Source organism: Cetorhinus maximus, chromosome 4 (assembly GCF_964194155.1).
Source record: "Cetorhinus maximus chromosome 4, sCetMax3.hap1.1, whole genome shotgun sequence".
Taxonomy (NCBI): Eukaryota; Metazoa; Chordata; class Chondrichthyes; order Lamniformes; family Cetorhinidae; genus Cetorhinus; species Cetorhinus maximus.
The window spans coordinates 18270221-18295250 of record NC_135882.1 but is presented as its reverse complement, the minus strand read 5'-3'; the positions used below and the strand labels follow the sequence as shown (position 1 = coordinate 18295250).

Sequence of the window (25030 nt, the reverse complement as noted above, 5' to 3'; positions counted from 1 at the left end):
AGTAACATTTCCTTGGATTACAATCAACAGAAATTATAGTATTGCTGAAAAAAGAGACATTTTTTGTCAAAGCTTTTCATCTTACATCCATCAGGACAATTCACAAGAAAATACTAATGTTAGGGGAAAGAAAATAATTATACAGTATGAGGCGAGAGTGCTGATTGGTTGGCAAGTGGACTCTGATTGGTAGAAATATTGCCATGGAGAATGCACCAGTGGATGGTGAATTACAGTTAACTGCCAATCACTATTTGAAATTTAAACGAGGCAGCTTGACTCTGAATGGTTAAGACATTGCCCTGGGGAATGAACAAGCGAAGGTCTGTCACTTATTTTGTTTAGCTGAAACAGGCACAACTTGTGTACATGTTCTTTCTGTCTGAAAAGAACAGGGCCCTGTGTATTAATATATGTAGCTTCCAGTATACGCAAATGCGCCACACTGCAAGCCCGACTGACAATCTTAAATTGGTTGTCAGCATAATTCTTCACATGGTGGATTATTTAGCAAATGTTGTCCAATTGTGGAATCCTCAGTGTGCTAAGAATTATGGAAAGTTAATTGTCAGTCACCATCCGCTGGTCCATCCTCCCATGGTAACACTTCTACCAATCAGAGTCCATTTGCCAACCAATCAGCATTCTCTTCTCATACAGTATAAATATGCTGTTTCCCCTGACATTGGTATTTTCTTGCGAATTGTCCTGGTGATGAAAAGCTTCAACAAAAATATCTCTTTATTCAGCAACACTCAAGTTCTGCACTACCAAAAGAAGTTATAGTCTTGTTTCAGGATCAGATTCAACCGAGATGGAGGCCTCCTCTTAAGGTTATCTAGGGAATAGAAATGCACTATTACTTTAAAGTTAGGTTGTCATTCGCATTAATAGGCCTTATTGAATATATAAAAATGTTACCATTTTATGGAAACAAAGGCGTTGGTGTTTGAAGAAAACTATCAGATGGTCAGAAACGAGCTAACGTATTTTTTAAGGGACTAATGAGCTTAATCGAGAGGGACATCATGCCAGTAGAACTCAGACCCATGATATGCTCCTCCTGCAGGATATGAGAAATGAGGGATGTTTCCAGCATCCCTGGTGACCATGTGCGTGGAGTGTGTCCAAATGCAGCTTCTAGCTAACTGGATTTCGGAGCTGGAGCTGCAGGTGGACTCATTGTGGAGCATCCGCAATGCTGAGCAAGTCATGGATAGCACGTTTAGCAAGGTGGTCACACCGCAGGTGAAGGTTACACAGGCAGAATGGGAATGGGTGACCATCAGGAACAGTAAAAGACTCAGGAAGGTAGTGCAGGAGTCGCCTGTGGTCATCCCCCTCTCTAACAGATATACCACTTTGGAAACTGTTGGGGGGGGATGGCCTCTCAGGGGAAAGCAGCAACAGCCAAGATCACGGCACCATGGGTGGCCCTGCTATTCAGAGGGGCGAGAGGAAAACAAGTGGCAGGGCTATAGTGATATGGGATTCAATAGTTAGGAGCACAGACAGACACTTCTGTGGCCACAAATGTGAATCAAGGATGGTATGTTGCCTCCCTGGTGCCAGAGTCACGGAGCGGCTACAGGACATTCTGGGGAGGGAAGGTAAACAGCCAGTGGTCATGGTACACATTGGTACCAACGACATAGGTAAACTAAGGGATGAGGACCTGCAAGGTCAGTATCGGAAGTTAGGAGATAAATTAAAATGCAGGACCTCAAATGTAGTAAGCTCAAGATTACTCCCAGTTCTATGTGCTAGCGAGAGCAGGAATAAAAGGATATACCAAATGAACATGTGGCTGGAGAGATGGCGTAGCCAGGAGGGATTCAGATTCTTGAGGCACTGGAACCGGTTCTGGGGAAGGTGGGACCTGTACAAACCGGACGGGGCTGCACCCAGGCAGAGCTGGGACCAGTGTCCTTGTGGGGGCTTTTGCTAGTTCTGTTGGGGAGTATTTAAACTAGTGTGGCAGGGGGATGGGATCCCAGGAGTAGGATCAGATAGGTCAGATTCAGATCAGAAAAATGGAGATAGAATATTAGCTCAGGACGTTGTGATAGACATAGAGTTACAGGAGAAGCAAAGTTTACAACGTGTCCAGCAAGGGAAATTGACAGGGTTAAACTGTTTATACTTCAATGCAAGGAGTATTACAAACAAGATAGATGAGTTAAGGGCACAGGTAGACACATGGCAGCAGGATGGCATTGCTATAACGGAGACCTGGCTAAAGCAGGGACAAAACTGGCAGCTTAATATCCCTGGCTATAGAGTCTTCAGACACGATAGAGCAGGAGATAAAAAAGGAGGGGGGGTAGCACTAATGGTTAAAGAATCAATTCCAGTTGTGAGAAGGGATGATATACTAAATGGGTCAACAAACGAGGCTTTATGGATTGAGCTTAGAAATAAAAAAAGGGGCAGTCACACTACTGGGAGTATACTACAGACCCCCAAATAGTGAAAGGGGGATAGAAGAACAAAAATGTAGGCAAATTTCTGCTTGTAAGAACAGGAGGGCAATAATAGTAGAAGACTTCAATTATCCTAATATCAACTGGGATTCAAACAATATAAGGGGCACTGAGGGAGAAAAATTCATGCAGTGGTTCCAGGAAAATTTTTTCAACCAATTAGTGACAAACCCAATGAGAGGAGATGCAATTCTAGACCTAATCTTGGGTAAGAAGGGCAAGTGGGTGAAGTGACAGTTGGTGACCATATCAGGGACAGTGATCACAATTCAGTTAGATTTAGCATTACCATGGAAAAGGACAGAGATAAGGCAGGAGTAAAAGTCTTGAACTGGGGGAAGGCAAATTTTGCAGAAGTGAGAAGGGACTTGGCTGAGGTGGACTGGACAGCACTTCTGGAGGATAAAACCATGGAAAACCAGTGGGAAGCACTAAAAAGTGAGATCCTAATTGTACAAAGTAGACATGTCCCCTACAAAAATAAGAGTGGTACTGCCAAATCTAGACCCCCACCCTGGTTGTCTAGAAGAATATAGGGGAAGATCAAACAGAAAAAGAAAGCGTACGATAGGCACAAAGGGCTAATCACTGCAGATAGCCTGGACGAATATAGGAAATGCAGGGACGAAGTAAAAAAGGAAATAAGGAAATCAAAGAGAGGGCATGAGAAAGATTAGCAAGTAAAAGTAAAGATAACCCAACGATGTTTTACCAATACATTAATGCTATAAGGTTAGTTAAGGAAAAAGTGGGACCTATCAGAGATGAAGATGGAAACTTGTGCGTAGATGCAGAGGCAGTGGGAAGGGTTTTGAATGAATATTTTGTCTCCGTGTTTACAAAGGAAATGGAGGATATAGATATAGTAGTCCAGGAAGAACACTGCGAGATATTGGACGGGATAGTCATAAAGAGAGAGGAAGTACTCGAAGGGTTGAATTCCTTGAAAGTTGATAAGTCACCAGGGCCAGATGGATTGTTTCTGAGGCTGCTGAAGGAAGTCAGGGAGGAGATAACATGCTCTGAGGATGAATTTCCAGTCTTCACTAGATACAGGGGAGGTACCGGAGGACTGGAGAAATGCAAACATAGTTCCATTGTTTAAAAAGGGATCAAAGGAAATGCCAAACAATTATAGGCCAGTTAGTCTTACATCAGTGGTGAATAAATTAGTAGAATCAATCCTGGGGGATAGGATTAACTGTCATGTGGAAAGGCATGGACTAGTCAGGGATGGTCAGCATGGATGTGTTAAAGGAAGTTCTTGCCTCACAAATTTGATTGAATTCTTTGAGGAAATGACAAGAAAGCTTGATGAAGGTAGTGCAGTGCATGTTGTGTACATGGATTTTAGCAAGGCATTTGACAAGGTCCCACATGGCAGATTGGTCAGGAAAGTAAAAGCCCATGGGATTCAGGGTAATGTGGAAAACTGGATAAAAGGTTGGCTTTGTAACAGGAAACAAAGGGTAATGGTCGATGGATGCCCTTGCGAATGGAAAGTTGTCTCATGTGGTGTTCTACAGGGCTCGGTGTTGGGACCCTTGCTGTTTGTGTTATATATTAACGATTTGGACGTGAACATGGGAGGCACGATTGGGAAACTTGCAGATGACACAAAGATTGGCCGAGTAGTGGATAGCCATAATCTCCAAAATGACATAGACGTGTTGGTGGAGTGGGCGGTAAAGTGGCAGATGGATTTTAACATAGAAAAGTGTGAGGTCATACATTTAGGGAGGTCAAACAGTTACAGGGATTACACAATAAATGGGAATATACTAAGAGGAGTAGATGAAGTGAGAGATCTTGGCGTACAAGTACACAGGTCCCTGAAGGCAGCAGTTCAAGTAAACAAGGTTGTAAAGAAGGCATATGGAATGCTCTCCTTCATTGGCAGAGGTATAGAATATAAAAGTAACGATATAATGTTGGAATTGTAATAAACACTGGTGAGGCCATAACTGGAGTATTGTATGCAGTTCTGGTCACCACATTACAGGAAGGACGTAATAGCTCTGGAGAGAGTGCAGAGGAGGTTTATAAGAATGTTGCCAGAGTCAGAAAAGTGTAGCTACGAGGAGAGATTGGATAGGTTGGGATTATTTTCTTTAGAACAAAGAAGACTGAGAGATGACTTGATTGAGATGTACAAAATTATGAGGGGAATAGATAGAGTGGACAGGGTAAAATTGTTTCCCTTGGTGGTGAAGTCTAGAACCAGGGACATAGATTCAAGATAAGTGGCAGAAGGTGTAGGGGGGACATGAGGAAGAACTTTTTTACGCAGAGGGTAGTGGGTGTCTGGAATTCGCTGCCCAAGTTGGTGGTAGAGGCAGAAATTCTAAACTCTTTTAAAAAGTGCCTGCATCTGCACCTTAAGTGCTGTAAGCTGCAGGGCTAGGGGCCGGGTGCAGCAAGGTGGGATTAGAAAGGATACCAGGGTGTCCTTGGGCTGGCATGGACAAGATGGGCCGAATGGCCTCCTTCTGTGCTGTATCCTTTCTATGGTTCTATGGTGCTATGGTTTAAAAAAAATTACTGAAACATTGCAAACTGTTTAGCACATACAAAGCAGAACAAAGTCAATATATAAATCACATGGGGAAAATACGCTGGTGGATATCATATACAAAGTTAGATTTGTGGCTGAATGCCCCTTGGTGAACAAATGTTGTTGTTCATTTTTTTAAAGTAAAATGTTGTCTGATATGCTGTTGAAGCTGTGTGCTTGTGATCGACATTTAAAAATACCATATGTGATCTATATATTCAAGAAACTCTATATACTTGTGAGCATTAATAGCAGTGAGGTTAAAGAGAGCAGCAGGCAACTTTTCACCTTTTGTCTCAAGGTTGTAGTGGAAAAGTTATGATGCATACCACGTGCCATATATATGGGTTTTAAGAGATGGGAATGGGGTAAGTAGAATGGGCACTTGACATGTCGAGACATTGTAAACTGCGGAGAAGCACTCAACAAGCCAAACAGAATGCTGATTATATTGTTTAATTAGTAGAATATAAATTGGAGGATGTCACTCTAAAAAATGCTAACACCCTGATCAGGCCATACTTTGAATATAGTCACAATCACTCTAATACATGGGAAACTTACAGGCCCTGGTGATAAGCCACAAGGTTGATCCCTGGTATGGGAAGGTTCAGTTAAGAACAAAGGCTGGAGAAATGTTAGCCAATCATCATTTAGATGAGGGAACTTGGAAGGAACCTTATAAAATACTTTATTTGTTAAAAATTTGAAAAAAAAAAGATCTGGAGTATGAGTGCAAGGTAAATTTTGACAATAGGATACAACTGAAAGCAGTTCTCCATACAAAACATAATCAACATTTCAGTTAGATTTTAGGACAAAGAGTGGAGGAAAATACCTTGGGGTTGTTCATAAGGCAGTTGGATATTGGGTTTTTTGGCAGGGAGTGGGGTGGGGGGAAGGCAGGACAGATGGAGGCTGTGACCTTTTATAGTTGTTTGTGGTGAGGTGAGCCAAATAGCTTTCCTCATCTATATTTTTCTTCTGATATATGTGTTTGCCATAACTTGGAAGGGCAAAACTGGTTAAGATACAGAAGTGTAATTTGTGAGATTGCCCCATTATGTACAATACCTTCACTCATTTGGACAGTGTTAATTATTCTATACCAAACAAAAAGAAAGGCGAGAGAGGAAAACCAGCTAAAGACCGGTTATTTTAAGACCTGTTGTCCAGAACTGGATAGGGTGAATGAACACCTTGAAAATTTTCAGCTGATCAGAGAGATTTGGATTCATGCCTGATGAATCTGAATTGAATATTTTGAAGAAGTGACCCAAGTACTGAACAGAGGAAGGTTTATCGATGTTATTTATATGGATTTCCAGAAGGCATCTGATAAAGTTCCTCGTAATAGGCAATTAGCTAAAGCTGAAGTTCATGAAATTAAAGGCGAAGTATTGACCTGGAAATTGGCTGAGTGTCAGGAGACAGGGAGTAGGGATAATGGGAAGATAATCTAATTGGCAGGGTGTAACGAGAGACAGCCCACAAGGCTCTGCAATGGAGCTTCAACTATTCACCTTATTTATTAACAACATTGACGATGGGAATAAAAGCCATATATCTAAATTTGCTGATGACACAAAGATAGGTGGCAATGTAAGGAGTGCAGATGAGCATAAAGGGATATTGATAGATTAAATGACTGTGGCAAATAGATTTCAATGTAGGCAAATGTGCGGTTATCAACTTTGAACCTAAAAAGGATCAAACTAAATGGTGAACATAAGAAGCTTGCAAAGGGATATAGATGGTTTAAGTGAATGGGCAAAAAAATTGAGAGGTAGAGTATAGTGTGGGAAAATGTGAACTTGTCCACTTTGGCAGGAAGAATAGAAAAGCAGTATATTATTTAAATGGAGAGAGATTGCTGAACTCTGAGGTACAGAGGGATTTAGTGTCCTGGTACATGAATCACAAAAAATTTAGTATGCGGTACAACAAATGATTAGCAAGGAAAATGAAATGTTGTTGTTTATTGCAAGGGGAATGGAATATAAATGTAAGGATATTTTGCTACAGTTGTACAGGCCGTTGGTGAGAGACCACATCTGGAGCATTGTGTACAGCTTTGGCCTCCTTATTTAAGAAAGGATATTAATGCGGTAGAAGCTGTTCAGAGAAGGTTCACTCGACTGACACCTGGGATGTGGGCTGGGCCTGTCCATTGGAGTTTAGAAGAATGAGGTGACCTTACTAAAACATATAAGGTCCTGAGGAAACTTGACATGGTGATGCTGAGGGGATGCTTTCCCTTGTGGGAGAGACTAGAACTAGGGGTCACTGTTTAAAAATAAGCCGACTCCCATTTAAGACAGAGATGAGGAGAATTTTTTTCTCTCAGAGGGTCAGGAACCTTTGGAACTCTCTTCCCCAGAAAGCGGTGGAGGCAGGGTCATTGAATATTTTTAATGCAGAGGTAGATTGATTCCCTTGTTAGTCAAGAATCTAAGGATATTGGGAGTAGGTGGGAATGCGGAGTTGAGGGCACAATCCGATCAGCCACAATCTTATTGAATGACGATGCAGGCTTGAGGGGCCGAATGGCCTACTCCTGCTCCTAATTTGTATGTTTATATGTCCATGAATAGCTAGGAACTGTGTAGGTCCAAAGAGACTTGGGATCCAGGTATAAAGATCATTAAAATCTCATAAACAGGTATCCAAAATAATCAAAAAGGCTAATGAAATGCTGTGCTTTATATCTAGAGAAATAGAATAAAAGAAGATAGTAATCATGCTTCAGTTATACATAGCCCCAGTTAGGCCACGCCTGGAGTTACTGTGAGCAGTTCTGGGCACCACACCTTAGGAAGGATATGATGCCTTGGAAGTAGCGTAGCATTGGTTTACAAGAATGAAGAAGTGTCATCATCAACCTGAGACATTAACTCCCACAGCTGCTGTCTGACCTGCTGAGTATTTCCAGCATTTACCATTTTTATTTTAGTTTTCCAGCATCTGCAGTATTTTGTTTTTGTTTTGCAAGAATGATACCTGTGCTCCAAAGGTAAAATGCAAGGAGAGATTATACAAACTACAGTTGTATTCTCTGGAATTTAGAAAATTTCCAAAATATTAAGGACAGATAGGGTAGTTTGAAAGAAACTAATTCCACTGGTTGGGAAGTCTAGGACTAGGGGGCGGAGTCTACAAATTAAAGACAGACCTCTCAGGAGTGAAATTAGGAAACACTTCTACATATGGAGGATAGTCAGGAAAATGGTGTTGAAGTAGAAGGTCAGCCATGATCTCATTGAATGGTGGAGTGGGCTGGAAGGGCTGAATGGCCTACTCCTGCTCCTATTTCTTATGTTCAAAGGGTGGTAAAAAGTTTGGAATTCTCTTCCAAGAATGGCAAGTGAGATTAGATCAGTTGTTAATTTTAAATCTGATATTGATAGATTTTTTTCTTAACCAAGGATATTAAGGAATATGTGGCAGAGATGGGTATATGGTATTAGATCACTGGTTAGCCATGGTCTCACGGATGGGCTAAGTAGCTTCCCCCTGTTCCCATGTCCCTAATGTTTTTTTCTATAATCGTGATGGGCGAAATTATCTAGGGTCATAGCTATCCATCCAATCTTAAAGTTTTTCACTATCACTCCTCATCTTATAACTATGTATTTTTTTTTAAAAAAAACAGTTTACATGTACTTAATACAAATATAGGTATATTAGAATTATAGACACAACTTCGTGGTGTTAATAGACGAGTGCAATGCTAGGTATTAAATCTAAAGATGTGCAGCGGCGTGGTATGTTTTTTACAGATATCTGATTTCCGTTGGATTTCCTGAAGTCTCTGCTGTCAGCCACATTTCTGCCCATTGTATTTTGTGCCGCTCACATGGTGGATTTTCCCTTCCGTTTCTGATTCCCAGCTTTCCACAGAGCACAAGGAACGGATATGGACACAAATCACAGTTCTCTTCTCTCCATTGCTGGCACCGATTCAACCAGGCTTTCTTAACATTCAGGTTTCACCTAAACGGGCTGGAGGAAAAAGGGAGGAAGGACCCTCGTGCGACAGAATCTGGGGACGAAAATGATATAATGGCAGCTAATTTCATCTACGAACTTCGGTTAGGAAGAAAATCAGTTCCAGTTTTGGTAAGTTTCTGAAAACCATAGGCGTGGTTAGAGAAACTGCAGCACTCGGGTTGAGTTACTGGCGCGGCAGAAATACCCCTGAGGGACTTGTCATAAGATTTTTAAAATCATTTTTAGTAAAGGGTATCAAAAAGTGCCCTGAGAATACGATGCGCCATGTCTTTCTCTACAAAGCAAGCCTAAAAACCTGCTCAAGTTTGGACAGCACAGGGATAGACATGAACCCATTGCATCGAAATCGGCTTCTTCGACAAGTACCGGTATTTCGAAAACTTTTTTAAAATCATTATTATTTATGAAATCTGGAACTTCTAAATGAAAATTAGTTCATAATCGGCCAACTAGTAAATCGTACATTAAGCATATCAGGCGCTTTTTTTAAAAAAAAATCTCCTCGATTTTGTAGTCATTTTATAATTCGAAGAACTTTGGTTAAAAGAGAAACTTTGTTTAGTTTTGCTCTGCGGTTATGTCTTGTCTACTTTATCCCCTCCCTTTTCTCCCCCCAAGTGTTTACTAGTAAGTGGGTTCCAAACCCTGTATGAAGCCAGGCTGTGACAAAAGTAGGCTGCAATTTACATCTCCATTTCGGTGTTCGAGGAGTCAGCCCAATTCATTGCTTCTTTCATTCACGTAGGTGGGATTCGGTGTGAAATAAACCATGAAGTCTTCAGGCTCCAGAATATCAACGTTCTCCTCCAGGGATTCATTGTGGAACCGGTAAGCTAAGGGTCAACTGCCAAAGACAAGTCTCCCGTACAACAAAGTTTATCAGTGTACGAATAGCCTGTTCTTCAGATTCTCTCCTGGGTCAACCTTTGACATTGCCAGAATACAGGAATATTTTTTTTTGGTGGGCGAGAGAAGCGGGGTAAATAATTGGGGGGGGAGGAAAGAGCTGGGGGGCGGGGGAGGTGGGAGGGTGGTGGTGGAAAGGACAACGTGCGCTGGGGAATTTCCTGGTGATAGTGAAAGTGCCAGAAAGATATCACTTGCTTCAAGATCCTCAGGGTAGTTTGACTAAAGACGTATGCAAATGAGGAATGCTTTAAATCTGAGCAATTGGCACTGATTGCTAAGTTTCTGGTAAAATAAAGAATACATAAACTGTAACGTTACGATTGTGACCTCTTGAATTTCCCCCCTAAACTAGTTCTTTCTCTCTCTCTCTCTCTCTCTGATATAAGATCTCCGTGGATCTGGATCTTTTGAGGGGTGACAGATTCCCTTTAGACTCCTTATAACCTCCCCTCCCCCCAACACACACACACACACACACACGTACTACTTTCATTATTCTGGGAATTTACTGGTAAATGATCAGCTTCTGGAAGAAAATATCGCCGGAATTAATCAGGGTAGTTTTAAACCAGTGTTTTTTTTTTAACTAGACAGGGAACATTTTGTGTCGAAGTTGAAAGTACAAAAGGAAACTCCAAATTTACACGAGGAGCGTATTGTGTGCGAGCTGATGAAAGTTTCTGTTAAAATGTTACTCTGGCTACATAAACACTTCTCAGTTAGCAATCCTATTATCCCTTGGGCCTGACCTGTGAGGACACATGGCATCGATCTGTGAATTAAAGAAAAACACATGTTTTGTTTCAAAAATTCCTTCGTTTTGCATTATTTTAAAGCCATTTTTTTTAACCGCTTAAACAATATGCTGAAACAAAGAAAAATGTGGCTTTGAGATGGAGTAGTTTATTCTTTTTTTTTTAAAACTCCAAAGTGTACACGGTTTAAAAACTAAAAACATACTGCTCTTTTGGGTATTCGGCTATACATGCTGTTTGATGGAAAGCTCTTCTTTACAACAAAATGATGATGTGGCACTAAAAACATATACTCACTCTTGAATTGCGTAGTATATCCTTAAGATTTATCGCTATTGTTCAATGATTAAAACCTGAAGGTGGCGCAAAAGCTCCAGAAACTCTGTGTGTTTGTGAGAGAGACACAGACCACAGAAGGGGAATGTGCAGGGCCGGATTTTGTGGTCAGCAGCGTATAAATGGTTTATACTTGCACTTGTCTATAGACTTTATATGGACTCCAAGTTCCTCTGAGCTAACCACCGAAAAACCGCACGGTTCTCTGCAGGGGTTCTAGGTCCTTTGTGAACAAGGCAAGCAACTGTGTATCTCCTTAACCAATCAGATAGAAGAATTGTCAGTAAGCAGCACAGAGAAGAAACCAGGTGGTAATTGTCAGGTACAGGTATTTAATTCTATGCGTCGGAGACAGAGAGAAAGAGACAGACTAGAGAGGTATGAGCTGGATTTTGTGGTCAGCAGTGAAGAAATGGCGCTCGCCGCTGACCCCGACAGAAGCTGCACATAAAGATCTAGCGACCTGCATGTTGCGGCTGTCCCCTTCCGGGTGGTTGTTTAAATCTAGCACGAGGTCAAAAGGCTTTCCTGGTGTGCAGCAGCAATGATGTCAGCAAGCAGGATAAGCAGCCAATCACGTTGAAGTGTGCTCACAGACAGGAAGTTAAGAGCATTGATTACCTTTAATTTTTAAGTTGAATTTTCAGATAGAAAAATAAGCAGTTATGATTGGATTATGACAGAAAGCTAAAATATCATAAACAATCTTTTTTAAAAATTGATTATTTAAAAAATATGTGGAGATTTTTTTTTTAACAGAGAAATTTTCCATTCCACAAATATCAAATTAACTTTTCAGGGCCGATCAGGCTGTTTAACAATAATTATGAAGTTAGTTTGCCATTAAAAGCCCAGTTACACCTCATTCAAGAGGGGTAAACTTTTTCAGGGATTTTTACAGCAAGAGTGTTGTTATGGCAGGCGGATGGTAAATGCCAAACTGCCCAAATCCCAGAGGGAAGGTTGAAGCAACAGCCACAACTATTTGCAATTTGTACTTATTTCGAGTTGCGGACTTTGAATTCAGTAAAAGAAGGCCACCAAGTCTTGTAGGTTTCTTACAAAACTAAGTTAAAGCTTTATTAATAGAAGAAATGATTTAAAGCATATACATAGACCTATAAATTGCTACTACGATAACTTCTAAATCCCCTAATTAATCTAATCCCCAGTATACCTCCATTAAGGCAACAGTAAAACAACATAGATTTAAACAGACCCAGGGAAAGCAAACATTCTGGACAGTCGAATTCAAAATGAGTTTTTCTCAGCTTCGGTTCCTTGTAGACAACAGCTTGAGGTTTAGATGCTGGAGGCTTTTCACACTTGTTTTAGATCTTAGAATTCTTGCCCTTACACACAGCCTTTTCTTCCTTATGCATATTTTCCCCTTTGAATGAAAATTCCCATTGTTTCACTATGACTTTGGACTTTACCTCTCAAATAATAAAAATCTATCATAGTACCAATTTCACCAGTAATCTTTGGAGAAAAATAAACACACTTGTTCTTAATTTCTCCTGGCTTAGTGGAACATTTCACCACCCCCCACTTTTGAATTCAAGCTAGTTTGATTTACTTAAAAATGCAAATGTTGCCTTCACACCCTCACATTCTAAAACTTCCCCCATGTATATCTATTTAACATTTCAAACCTAACTTATCTCCTGATACACCAAAGCCTTCAGACCAGCTACCTTTAGGTAAATTAAGTCCCACATGCATACACAGACATAGACACAGACCCCACTATTACTCTACAATAAATTCCAATAACATTATGAAAATTATTGTATCTTCCTGACTTAACCCTCCATACAAAAAATGATCCATCATAATTTGAAAAGACGGCTTCATTTTCTAAACCCATCTTACATTACCTCCTATACTTATTGCACTATTACATTACCAGATACATGCAATAACATAACAACATATTTACAAATCCTTGGTATCAACAGAAATCCTTCCAGTCCAGTGTCCAGGTTTTAAATATCCAATTTTCCCTTTAAGCTTCAAACTCTCGATAATGCATCTGCAATTAGATTTTCGCGTCCAGCCACATGTATAATCTGTAGATTAAATGGATGCAGTGATAAATTCCATCTGAATAGCCTTGCGCTTCTGTCTCGAAATTGGTCCAAAAACTTTTAAAGGATTGTGGTATAAACAATTGTTTCTGACAAATTGCTTGCAATGTAAATTTCAAAATACTGCAATGCTGAACCAACCCCAAAGTCTCCTTTTCATTTGTTGAATATCTGCTCTATTGTACATTCAACTTGCGTGAAAAATACCCAATCGGATTTTCAATTCCAGTGTCATTTGCTTGTAACAGCACAGCCCCAATGTCTATATCGCTTGTGTCAACGGCCAACTTAAATTGCTTGGCATAACTGGGCACTGCCAAAACTGGTGTTGTAGTTAATACAGTTTTCAAACTGTTAAATGCCTTCTGACACTCCTGTGTCCATTGAAACTTCTTGTTCTTTTTTAATAGTTTAGTCAATGGAGCAACCACATGGCTAAAGTTTGATACAAAGTTCTGATAAACCCACTCATGCCCAGAAATCTCAAAACTTCTCATTTTGTTGTAGGCACTGAGAAACCCATGATAGCCTTGACTTTCACATCTCTTGGAGCCACCTTACCATGTCCAATGGCTTTTGCAAAGTGCTTTAGCAAAATCACTTTTAGCCAAGTTCACCACCAAATTAACTTCTTATAATCAAGTAAATAATTCTTCTTAATATTGTAAATGCTCCTCCCACATCTGACTTAAAAACTATTAAGTCATCAATATACACAGCACAATTGCCCAGACCTGCAATTACTTTGTTTGTCAGTCTTTGAAATGTTGCAGGTACATTTTTCATACCAAACAGCATGACTTTAAACTGATATAGTTCACCTGGCATCACAAAAGCCGATATCTCCTTTGCTCTCTCCAATAATGGTACTTTCCAATATCCTCTTAGCAAGTCAATCTTTGTAGTAAATTTTGATTGTCCCACTTTCTCAATACAATTTTCCAACTATGGTATAGGATATGAATCTGCTTTTGTTACTGCATTCACCTTTTGATAGTCCACACACTTTGTGTCCCATCCGGTTTTGGTACCAGTACAATAGGTGAACTCCAGTTACTGCAGCTAGACTCAATGATATCATTTTGAAGCATGAATTCAATTTCTTTCTGTACTTGTGATACGTTTGCCGGATTTGATTTATAAGGATTTTGCCTTATCCAAGATGAAACTTCTACACATACATCATGTATAGATAAGTTTGCCCTTCCCAGCTTATTCCCACAAATATCTTTGTGTGATTGCAATAGCTTCCCCAAATCACTTTAACACTTGTCTGGATGGTAACTCAATATTACATTTAAATTTTCAAGTTCCCCCTCATTATTCAATTTGATTAGAGGAAAAACAATTTCAGAATCCTGCATTTCTATTCCTTTCTCATTATCTACCACCACTAACTTTTGGTCCTCTTCCCTGTCAAAGAACGTTTTAAGTATATTTACATGACACACCCTCTGCTTCTTTCTTCTATCTGGAGTATTTATTCAATAATTTACTTCACTCAGTTCCTTTTTAATCCTGTAAGGCCCACTGAACCTTGCCTTTAATGAGTCACCCAGTACTGGTAACAGAACTAGCACTTTCTCCCCAGCAACAAAACTACGAGCTGTAGCTTTCCTGTCTGCTTTCACTTTCATCACTTGCTGTGATATCTTTAAATGTTCCCTAGCCAACTCACATGCTCTGTTCAATCTCTGTCTGAAATTTGATATATAATCTAAGAGAATAGTCTCTGAATTTTCACCCACCAATTTCTCATGAATCGATTTCAGTGGTCCTCTCACCATAAACTATTTCAAAAGGACTAAAACCAGTCGATGCATTAGGAGTGTTCCTAATAGCAAATAACAAGAATGGAATCCCCTATCCCAATCCCGTGGATATTCCTGACTATACGCCCTCATTATAGTTTTTAAAGTTTGATGCCATCTTTCCAAAGCCGCTTGTGACTCAGGATGCAACTAAGCTGTTGACTTAAATTGTTTTATCCCCAAACTGTTCATTATTTCCTTAAACAGCTGTGATATGAAATTTTAACCCTGATCTGATAGTATTTCTATAGGTGAACCTTGGGCAGAAAATTATGCTTGGCGGGCGCGCATGCACGACCCGGCCAAGCGTAAAATGACGCGCGTTGATGTCGGCCGAGCATGTCGATGTCAATGCACAGTCGTGCCAGAACCGGCAGCGCGCCCGCCAACAATTAAAAGGCCTATTAAGGCTATTAAAAAGTTAATTAAATTCAAATTTACGCTGCTTGTCCAACCTAACAATTCCGGGAAGGCGAAAGTGCCAAGTGGCTTTTACATTTTTTTTTTTAGGAAACCTCATCCACAGCGAGATGAGGTTTCCTAAATCAAATAAAAATCACATAAAAAATTTTACACTTGAATTAAAAACATGTCCCTGCTCATGTAACAGAGTCACATGAGGGGACCTGTTTCATAACATTTATAAGATCTTTACTTTTTTATCCGAAATCAGTTCATCTCCCTGAGGCAGCTCCCTGCACATGTGCGAAGGTTGCACTCGCACTCCTTCTCCCATACAGGCAGTGCTCAGCACTGCTCGTGTTTCACACTGAGCGGGCCTTAATTGGCCCACCAGCGTAAAATTGCTTTCCGGGCCCAATTGCGGGCAGCAGTCAGTTTCCCGACTGCCCCTGCCAAACCCGCACGCTAAGGGCAAAATTCTGCCCCATATCTTGTAAAAAAAAATTTAGTCAACTCTTCCACAATTTTCTTTGTTGTAATATTTCTCAAAAGTATTGCTTCAGGAAACCTGGTAGACACATCCATTATTGTCAGTAAGTACTGATTTCCACTTTTAGTCGTAGGGAGGGGTTCCTCACAATCAACCATAACCCTCGTAAAAGGGTCTTCAAACTCTGAATGGGAAGTAAAGATGCCAGATTAATCACTGCAAGTGGTTTCCCTATCACCTGACATGTGTGACATGTTCTACAGAATTTGACTACATCCCCATGCAATCCAGACAAATAAAAATGTTTTTGTATTTTTGCCTGTGGCTTTCTAATTCCTAAATGTCCCCCCATTGGAATTTCATGAGCTATCCTCAGAATTTCATTTCTATATCCAAATGGAATTACAATCTGATGCACCTCCCCCCAGCTTTCATTTGCTGGAGCATGATAAGGCCTCTATTTTCTCATTAAAACATTACCCTTAAGGTAGTAACATTCTGGAATACATTTTCTGAGTAAGCTGTCTGATATAACTGTTATATTGGGAATCCTTTTTCTGTAAATCTGTCTTGAGTAAAATCCTCAGCTGTATTGTCTTCCAGTCTTTCTTCTTGAACAACTTTATCAAACACAGTGGCAGCTAATTGGACTTCCACATCTCCTCTCTGTCTTTGAACTTCCTGTTCTTCTTGTTTCAACCTATGACCTGTGATCTTGTTATCACACAATCTGCAAACAATCCAGGATGCTCTCTCTGCAACACTTCTGTTGAAAACACTTCTACAGGCTGCTCAACTACCATAGGCATCACCCACATCTGTGATCCAGCTATATCATTACCCAGAATAAATTTAACCACTGTAATGGGCAAATTTTCCACTACTCCAACAATCACCTCATCTGTTTTCCACTTACTCTTTAAATTTACCTTCCACAACGGAATAGGTTTAGCATCTCCATGAATCCCACTTATTATCACCTGTTCCTGAAATACTCCCTCTGAACAACAAATGTCACTATCCCACAACATTAAAAATTGACCCCTGTGTCTCTTAAAATTTTAACATCTTTACCTACTCCACCCTGTACACATGGAAAGACTTCCCCATCACATACAAAATATTTAAACATTTCTGCAACCTGCTCCTCAGAATCCTCTTGGGTAAATTGTGAACACATTTCCACTTCTTTAACTATCACTGATTCTTCCTTGTTTTACCTGTACACAAACCATTGAATTTCCCTGTGCCTGAACCTCAGAACCCACAGTACCTTCCTTTTTATTCTGAGAAAAAACTTCCTGGGAATCTCAACCTACTCCTCTTCCCTGACTACCCACCTTCCTTTCACCTTCCCACTTTCTATCCTCTGATTTAAAAGGGTGACGAATAAAAGGTTTAGCTCTATGAACTAACTCATAATCATCAGCTATCTCTGCTACTTGTCTTGCTGTTTGCACCCTCTGTTCCTCCACATGAGCTCTCACTACTGAAGGAATTGAATTTTTAAAGTCTTCCAAAAGAATTACCTCTCTAAGAGCTGCATATGTTGTCTCGATCTTTAAAGCCTGTATCCACCGGTAAAAATTACTTTGTTTTACTCTCTCAATAAAAGTTTGCCCAGGCTGTTTTCTGATATTCCTAAATTTCTGATTGTATGCCTCAAGAACCAACTCATATGCACTCAAGTTCACCAACATTCTTCTGACAGTGAAGCATAAACCTCATGTACTCTACCTACCAACCTGGATTGTAACAACAACGTCCAGTCTTCCTATGGCCATTTGACCTGTTTAGCTATCTTCTCAAATGAAATAAAGAATGCTTTAACGTCTATTCCCTCAAACTTTGGAAGGGCTTGTACAAATTTAAACATCTCCCCATTGGGTTCTGATCTGGAAATAAAGCCTTCCTCATCTACTGGCATCTCTTTTTTAACTGCCAAAATTTTAAGCTGGAATTCTCTCTCTCTCTCTCTCTCTCTCTCTTTCCTCCTTTTCTAGGCTCGCTATTTCTAATTCCCTTTCCTGTTTTCTTTCTCTCGCCTGCCTTTCTGCCTGTTCCCTTTGAAATGCTCTTTCTTATTATTTTTATTATGCCTCTATTTCAAGTTTTTTCAGTTCCTTTGCTGCTTCAAGTTCATGCTTCTTCGTTTGTAACTGAATTTGAGCCCATTCCAAAGACCCACCCCTTGGAGAACTCAGTCTCTCAGGTCTTCCTCCCAATTTCAAATGCTGTGCTCTACCTTCAATTATGCCTGATCTCCTTACCCCTGCAGGTAATCCCCATTGTAATTTATCTGCCAGTTCCATTAACTTAAGTTCATTTACCTTTTGAAAACCAGCCAAAGTTATAACTTCAGCTCCCAGACAAGTCTTAGCAACTGCCAAAGCCACATTGCAGTTTCACCACTTTAAAAAAAAAAGTCCTCACACCAACTCCTGAATTCAAAGTGCTTCTTGTACTCGTAACTTTAAGATTCACCAACTCCAAACCAATCAAGGAATCTCAAATATGTCCCGCAAAGAGCCCCCAATTTCTGTTATGGCAGGTGGATGGTAATGGCCAAGCTGCCCAAATCCCAGAGGGAAACTTGAAGCAGATGCCACAACTATTTGCAATCTGTACTCATTTCGAGATGTGGGCTTTCAATTCGGTAAGAGAAGGCCACCAAGTCTTATAGGTTTCTTACAAAACTAAGTTAAACCTTTATTAATGTAAGAAATGATTTTAAGCACATACATAGACCTACAAATTACCACTATGATAACTTCTAAATCCCCTAATTAATCTAACCCCCAGTTACACCTCTGTTAAGGCAACAGTAAAATAACATAGATTCAAACAGACCCAGTGAAGCACACACCTTGGACGGTCAAGTTCAAACTGAGTTTTTCTCAGCTTTGGTTCCTTGTAGACAGCAGCTTGAGGCTTAGATGCTGGAGGCGTTTCACACTTGTTTTAGATCTTAGAATGCCTGCCCTTACTCACAGCCTTCTCTCCTTTATACATATTTTCTCTTTTGAATGCAAATTCCCATTGTTTCACTATGTCTTTGGATTTTACCTTTCTAATAATAAAAATCTATCATAGTACCCATTTTACCAGCAATCTTTGGGGAAAAATGAACACACTGTTTCTCAAATAAAAGCAAAATACTGCAGATGCTGGAAACCTAGAACAAAAACAAAAATACCTGGAAAAACTCAGCAGGTCTGACAGCACCTGCGGAGAGGAATATGGTTGACGTTTCGAGTCCGTATGACCCTTCATCAGAACTAGGGAAATAGAGAAATGGGATGAAATATAAGCTGGTAGAGGGGGGTGGGACAGGTAGAGCTCTATAGGGGGCCAGTGATAGGTGAAGGCAAAGAAGAGATTGCCAAAGATGTCATAGACAAAAGGACAAAGGGGTGTTGATGGTGGTGATATTATCTAAGGAATGTGCTAATGGGGACATTAAGTGTAGCAAGCAGGACAAGCTAGTGGCAAATGGCCCTAGTGGGGGTGGGGTGGGGGGAAGGGATCAAAATGGGCTAAAAGGAGATAAAACAATAGATAGAAATAAATTTAAAAATAGGAAAAGAAAAATATATATTTGTAAAAAAATTATAAATTATTGGAAAAAGGGGGATCGGAAAGGGGGTGGGGATGGAGGAGAGAGTTCATGATCTGAAATTGTTGAACTCAATATTAAGAACGGAAGACTGTAAAGTGCCTAGTTGGAAGATGAGGTGCTGTTCCTCCAGTTTGCGTTGAGCTTCACTGGAACATTGCAGCAGGCCAAGGATGGACATGTGGGCATGAGAACAGGGTGGTGTGTTGAAATGGCAAGCGACAGGGAGGTCTGGGTCATGCTTGTGGACAGACCGAAGGTGTTCCACAAAGCGGTCACCCAGTCTGTGTTTGGTCTTTCCAATGTAGAGGAGACCGCATTGGGAGCAGCGAATGCAGTAGACTAAATTGAGGGAAGTGCAAGTGAAGTGCTGCTTCACTTGAAAGGGATGTTTGGGCCCTTGGACGGTGAGGAGTGGGGAAGTAAAGGGGCAGGTGTTGCACCTTCTGTGGTTGCATGGGAAGGTGCCATGGGAGGGGGTTGAGGTGTAGGGGGTGATGGAGGAGTGGACCAGGGTGTCCCGGAGGGAACGATCCCTGCTGAAAGCCGCCAGGGGGGTGAAGGAAAGATGTGTTTGGTGGTGGCATCATGCTGGAGTTGGTGGAAATGGCAGAGGATGATCCTTTGAACGTGGAGGCTGGTGGGGTGATAAGTGAGGACAAGGGGGACCCTATCATGCTTCTGGGAGGGAGAGGAAGGTGTGAGGGCGGATGCGCGGGAGATGGGTCGGACAAGGTTGAGGGCCCTGTCAACACTGTTTCTTAACTTGTCCTGGCTAAATGGAACATTTCACCCCTCTTTTGAATTCAAGCTGATATGGTTTATTTAAAAATGAATGTGTTCCCTTCACACACATGCATTCTAAAACTTTCCCCATGTTTACCTATTTAACATTTCAAACCTAGCTTAACTTCAGATATATCAAAGTCTTCAGACCAGCTGCCTTTAATTCAATTAAGTCCCACATACACACACAGACATAGACACAGACCCCATTATTACTCTACAGTAAATTCCAATAACATTATGAAAATTATTGTATCTTCCAGACACTATCAGTGTAAAAGTGAAAGTTCTTGCCAGTTCACTGATTGTTTAGGGATTGCACTCTGGGCGGACCTCAAGAGAACACTCTCTGGAGGAGTGTGGTATCAATGACAGTAACTTCTGGGCCTGAATTTTTCAGGCGGCGGGCGGGCTTGGCAGGAGCAGGCGGGGATGATCGTGGAGCTGATTGGCTCTGCGCTGCCATTTTACACAGGCGGGGGCTAATTAAGGTCCGCCCAGCATAAGACGTGAGCCATAGCGCTCAGCCCTACCTGTGTGGGTGGGGGGAGGAGAGAGAGTTGGGGCCAGCGCTCTTTTACCTGATGTCTGAGTTATCCTGCACACAGGCAGACTCCTGAAGTTGCTGTCAGTTTCATTGGAGAAATGACAGTGAACGCTGATAGTTTTTACATTACCACTGCAAAATCTGGGCCATTTGTGTATTGTGAAAATTGTGATTGCTTTTCTCCATAACTTTGATCTAAATAGTTAAATATCAATCACAAGAATCATATTTTACTAATATTAATGGTGTGAAAAAAATTCCAAATTAGCTGGATATTATTGGACCAGAATTTACAGTCAAAATTATGGTGAAGCCAGTGGTGCTCCTTGTCACTTAGGCACAAATGGTACAGTAACTTCAGGTGAGGGGCAGGTGCTTGGTTACTTGCAGATATTCAAAACTTGCTGGCTGCATCAACTTTGTGGAAATAACATCTTGATATCTGTCTCACCATTGAAATACATTGAATGATGTAAAACTCTTGTACCAGTGCAGTAAATGCAAACTAAACTTGCCGCAGAAAGTTAAATCTTGTAACTTCATGTTTAAGTACCCTTTTAGTGATGTGATAAATGTTAATTATTGCAAATCAACCTCTCTGGTATTTAAAGTTAACAATTGGTCTTGAACTTGTAGTGAGATAGGGAGGAGATTTTGGGGCAATTTGCACTGCTCTGCTGTTAGGTTTGTGAAAATGGTAGCTTGCACTTAACTTCCCTATGAGTTTCATGAAGTTGCTGCATTTGCACTTTACGTAAACTCACCTCTGAATGTTAAGCCTTGTAATCATCAATTAAGTACTCTTTTAACAACAAGTTAATTGGTAATGACTACCAATCAACCTCAGCCCAGAAGGTGAACAATTATAAGAGTGGTGTCTCAGGCCTTCAGGTTTTAATTGTTGCTGGAGAGTTTAACAATTGTTCAAAAATATTTTCCTTGCTGTCTCATTCATCTTCCTTGTAATCCAATCTTTTTCCTCTCTTTATTTCTCTTTTTGTATCTGATTTGACATCGAATTTACCCATTTTAATTTAAACTTCCTTCTCAGCCATGGCGTTGTTAAGTTCACAAACCTTCAATTTGATTAGTTAAGGAGATACACAGTTACCCTGTTCATTCAGTTCCCAGTTGCCCTGTTGCTTTTGCTGTGCCATTATCAGTTTGCATGTTTAGCAACTTTACACACAAAAATGTAAAAACTTAACTCTGCAAGGGCAAGACTAACGATAATAGCCATTAAATGCCTTCAACAAAAAAATTATGGCCTGTTGACATTCCAATAAGTGAGCTGATAGGAATTCCTTTATTAGTTGAATGAATAATTATAATATGAACCAAGTGAAAAAGCTTTAAGATAAAGGTGAAGGTTTCCAAAAGTCTTTAAACAGACATTTTTGGATGCTGAATTATAAGCCAAATTGTTTACAGTGCATAAAATCATAGAGTTCAGCACCATTTGCGGCTCCTCAGATACTGAAGCAGTCCGTGTCCATATGCAGCGAGACCTAGACAGTATCAAGGCTTGGGCTGACAAGTGGCAAGTAACATTCGCACCACACAAGTGCCAGGCAATGACCATCTCAAACAAGAGAAAATCTAATCATCTCCCCTTGACATTCAATGGCATTACCAACTCTGAACCCTCCACTGTCAACAACCTGGGGCTACCATTGACCAGAAACTCAACTGGACCAGCCGTATAAGATGGCTACAAGAGCAGGTCAAAGGCTGGGAATCCTGTGGTGAGAAACTCACCACCTGACTCCCCAAAGCCTGTCTGCCATCTACAAGGCACAAGTCAGAAGTGTGATAGAATACTCTGCACTTGCCTGGATGAGTGTGGCTCCAACATTCAAGAAACTTGACACCATCCAGAACAAAGCAGCCCACTTGATTGGCACCACATCCACAAACATTCACTCCCTCCACCACCGACACACAGTGTGTACCATCTACAAGATGCAATGCAGAAAGTCACAAAGACTCCTTTGACAGCACCTTCCAAACCCATAATCTCTACCACCTAGAAAGAAAAGGGCAGCAGATGCATGGGAACACCTGCAAGTTCCCCTTCAAACCACACACCATTCAGATATGGAACTACAATGCTGTTGCTTCACTGTCATTGGGTCAAAATCCTGGAACTCCCTTCCTAACAGCATTGTGGGTGTTCCTACAACACATGGATTGCAGTGATTCAAAAAGGCAGCTCACCACCACCTTCTCAAGGGCAGTTAGGGATGGGCAATGAACGCTGGCCTAGCCAGCGAGGTCCAAATCCCCTGAATGAATAAAAAAAACATCATTTTTTCCAAAGAAAAACTGAAATTTGTGCTACACCTCATTGAGGTTAAAGCAAATTATGGTGAATGCTACTGTTAATAGAAATTTTTTGATCTATTAATAAATAATAAATAGTCCAAAAAACAAAAGGACAATGACTTACTTTAAAATCCTAAACATTTGGTTAATGGACTTATATTATATCTAACTGTAAAAAATTATATACATTTTGAGGCAAGGCAGCAGTATTGAATATTATGGATATAACATATTAAGCTTAGAGCCAAATTATTAGTTGACTGATGACTTTCTAAGGTTTATTAGTCTTTTTCTAGTGTGATTCCATTTTATCCATCACTGTTCTTGGTTATGATTTCCTAGGTCCTAGTGACCATGTGATACCAAACCTGTAGGCATTCCTAGGTGTCAGCTATGGCTCAGTTGATAGCAGTCTCACTTCTGCATCAGAAGATTCTGAATCCAAGCCCCACTCCAGAAGCTTGAGTCCAGAAATTTAGGCTAACACTCCAGTGCAGTACTGAGAGTTTGAATATACATACACATAAATATTCAATCTGACCAATGGATATTACCATAAATCGTATAAGACATCCCAATTTTTCTGGGCCCAAAAATCATATTTTTGCATATACTTAAACTACAGGGATCAAGCAGGCGATATGGTTGTGTTACGAAGCTGCATGGGAGTTTAAGACATGCCTATTCTTTGTGTTAGAGGCAGATCACATTTCAAAATGGCAACCACCCACACATGCCAGCCATTCACTTTTATTCTCGGTGTATAAGTCAATTCCTTTTTGGAGGAACTTTGAGGCTTCAAATGTCTACTTATACACCAACATCTACGGTACATAATTAAGTGTATTCAAATTATGTGAATGCAATGTTCCATTGCAGCAATATTTATCATACCAAAATTTTAAATGATGATAATAAAAATACATACTTTTATGTAGTCCACCTTAGGAGTACTCAACTAGCTTGTAGTTAGTGAATCATTATAAGAAAGTATAAAAAATAAAAGAAACACTAAAACACAAAGATGAAGAATTGTAACAGACAAGCTACAAGTTTTGTTGATGTCATTAGAGAAAGTTCCACAATGCTGAAAAAAATATTAACAAGTAATTCTTTGCTAAATATTCAAAGCAATACAGAATGCTGCTGTCCGAAAACACTAATGTTTCATCAGATATTTTTAGTAAAAATTTCCTTCATCACCAAAAAAGTTTCCGCAGAAACATCACGCAGGATGCGTGGGCTGTGCAATTGTTCACGACTTCTTGACACTGGTTGCATATTTCATGAAAACTGCTGTTGGTGCAACCTGATGTTTTCTATTGAGTGTAGTTTAAGTTTAATTATTCTAACATGCGAAGGACATTCTGACTTCATGGAAATCTTCAGTCCAGTGAAAATCAAAGGTAGACCCAAGATCATTATTAATCCTTTCATGCTGTTTCTTTATGTCCTTCCTGGCTGCATTTGAACAGCATCTGTTGGGGTTGCATTGCCTGTCTGCACCCTTGCCCCAGCTCATTTTGCTGATGAAAAGCTCATCATGCTGTTGTTACCTTTAGACTTGACTATTCTCAAGCATACTTGGCTGGCCTCCCACATTCCATCCTCCATAACCTTGAGGTCGTCCAGAACTCTGCTGCCCATACCCTTACTCACACCAAGTTCCATTCACCAATCACTCCTGTGTGTGCTGATCTACTTTGGTTCCCGTTTTAGCAATTATTTGATTTTAAAATCTCATCCTTGTTTTCAAGTCTCTCCAAGGCATCACCCCTCCTTATCTCTGTAATCTCTTCCACTCTGAGATTTCTGCACCCCATCAATTCTGGCCTCCGTCCTCGATTTTCATTGCTCCTCCGATGTTGATCATGTCTTTAGCTGCCGAGGCCCTAAGCTGTGAAATTTCCTTCCT

At 40.4% G+C, this 25030-nt stretch overlaps 1 protein-coding gene across 2 annotated transcripts in view; it reads left to right on the top strand.

Moving 5' to 3' along the window:
• Nucleotides 1–8744: 8744 nt before the first annotated feature.
• LOC144679523 (arf-GAP with SH3 domain, ANK repeat and PH domain-containing protein 1-like) overlaps nucleotides 8745–25030 on the top strand; it is a 346344-nt gene continuing 330058 nt past the window's right edge. For both annotated transcript variants that reach the window (XM_078539997.1, XM_078539998.1), the window contains exons 1-2: nucleotides 8745–9156; nucleotides 9794–9876. In XM_078539997.1, the coding sequence (XP_078396123.1) occupies nucleotides 9818–9876 (59 nt within the window). In that variant the 5' untranslated portion in view covers nucleotides 8745–9156; nucleotides 9794–9817. The remainder of the gene's footprint in view (nucleotides 9157–9793; nucleotides 9877–25030) is intronic.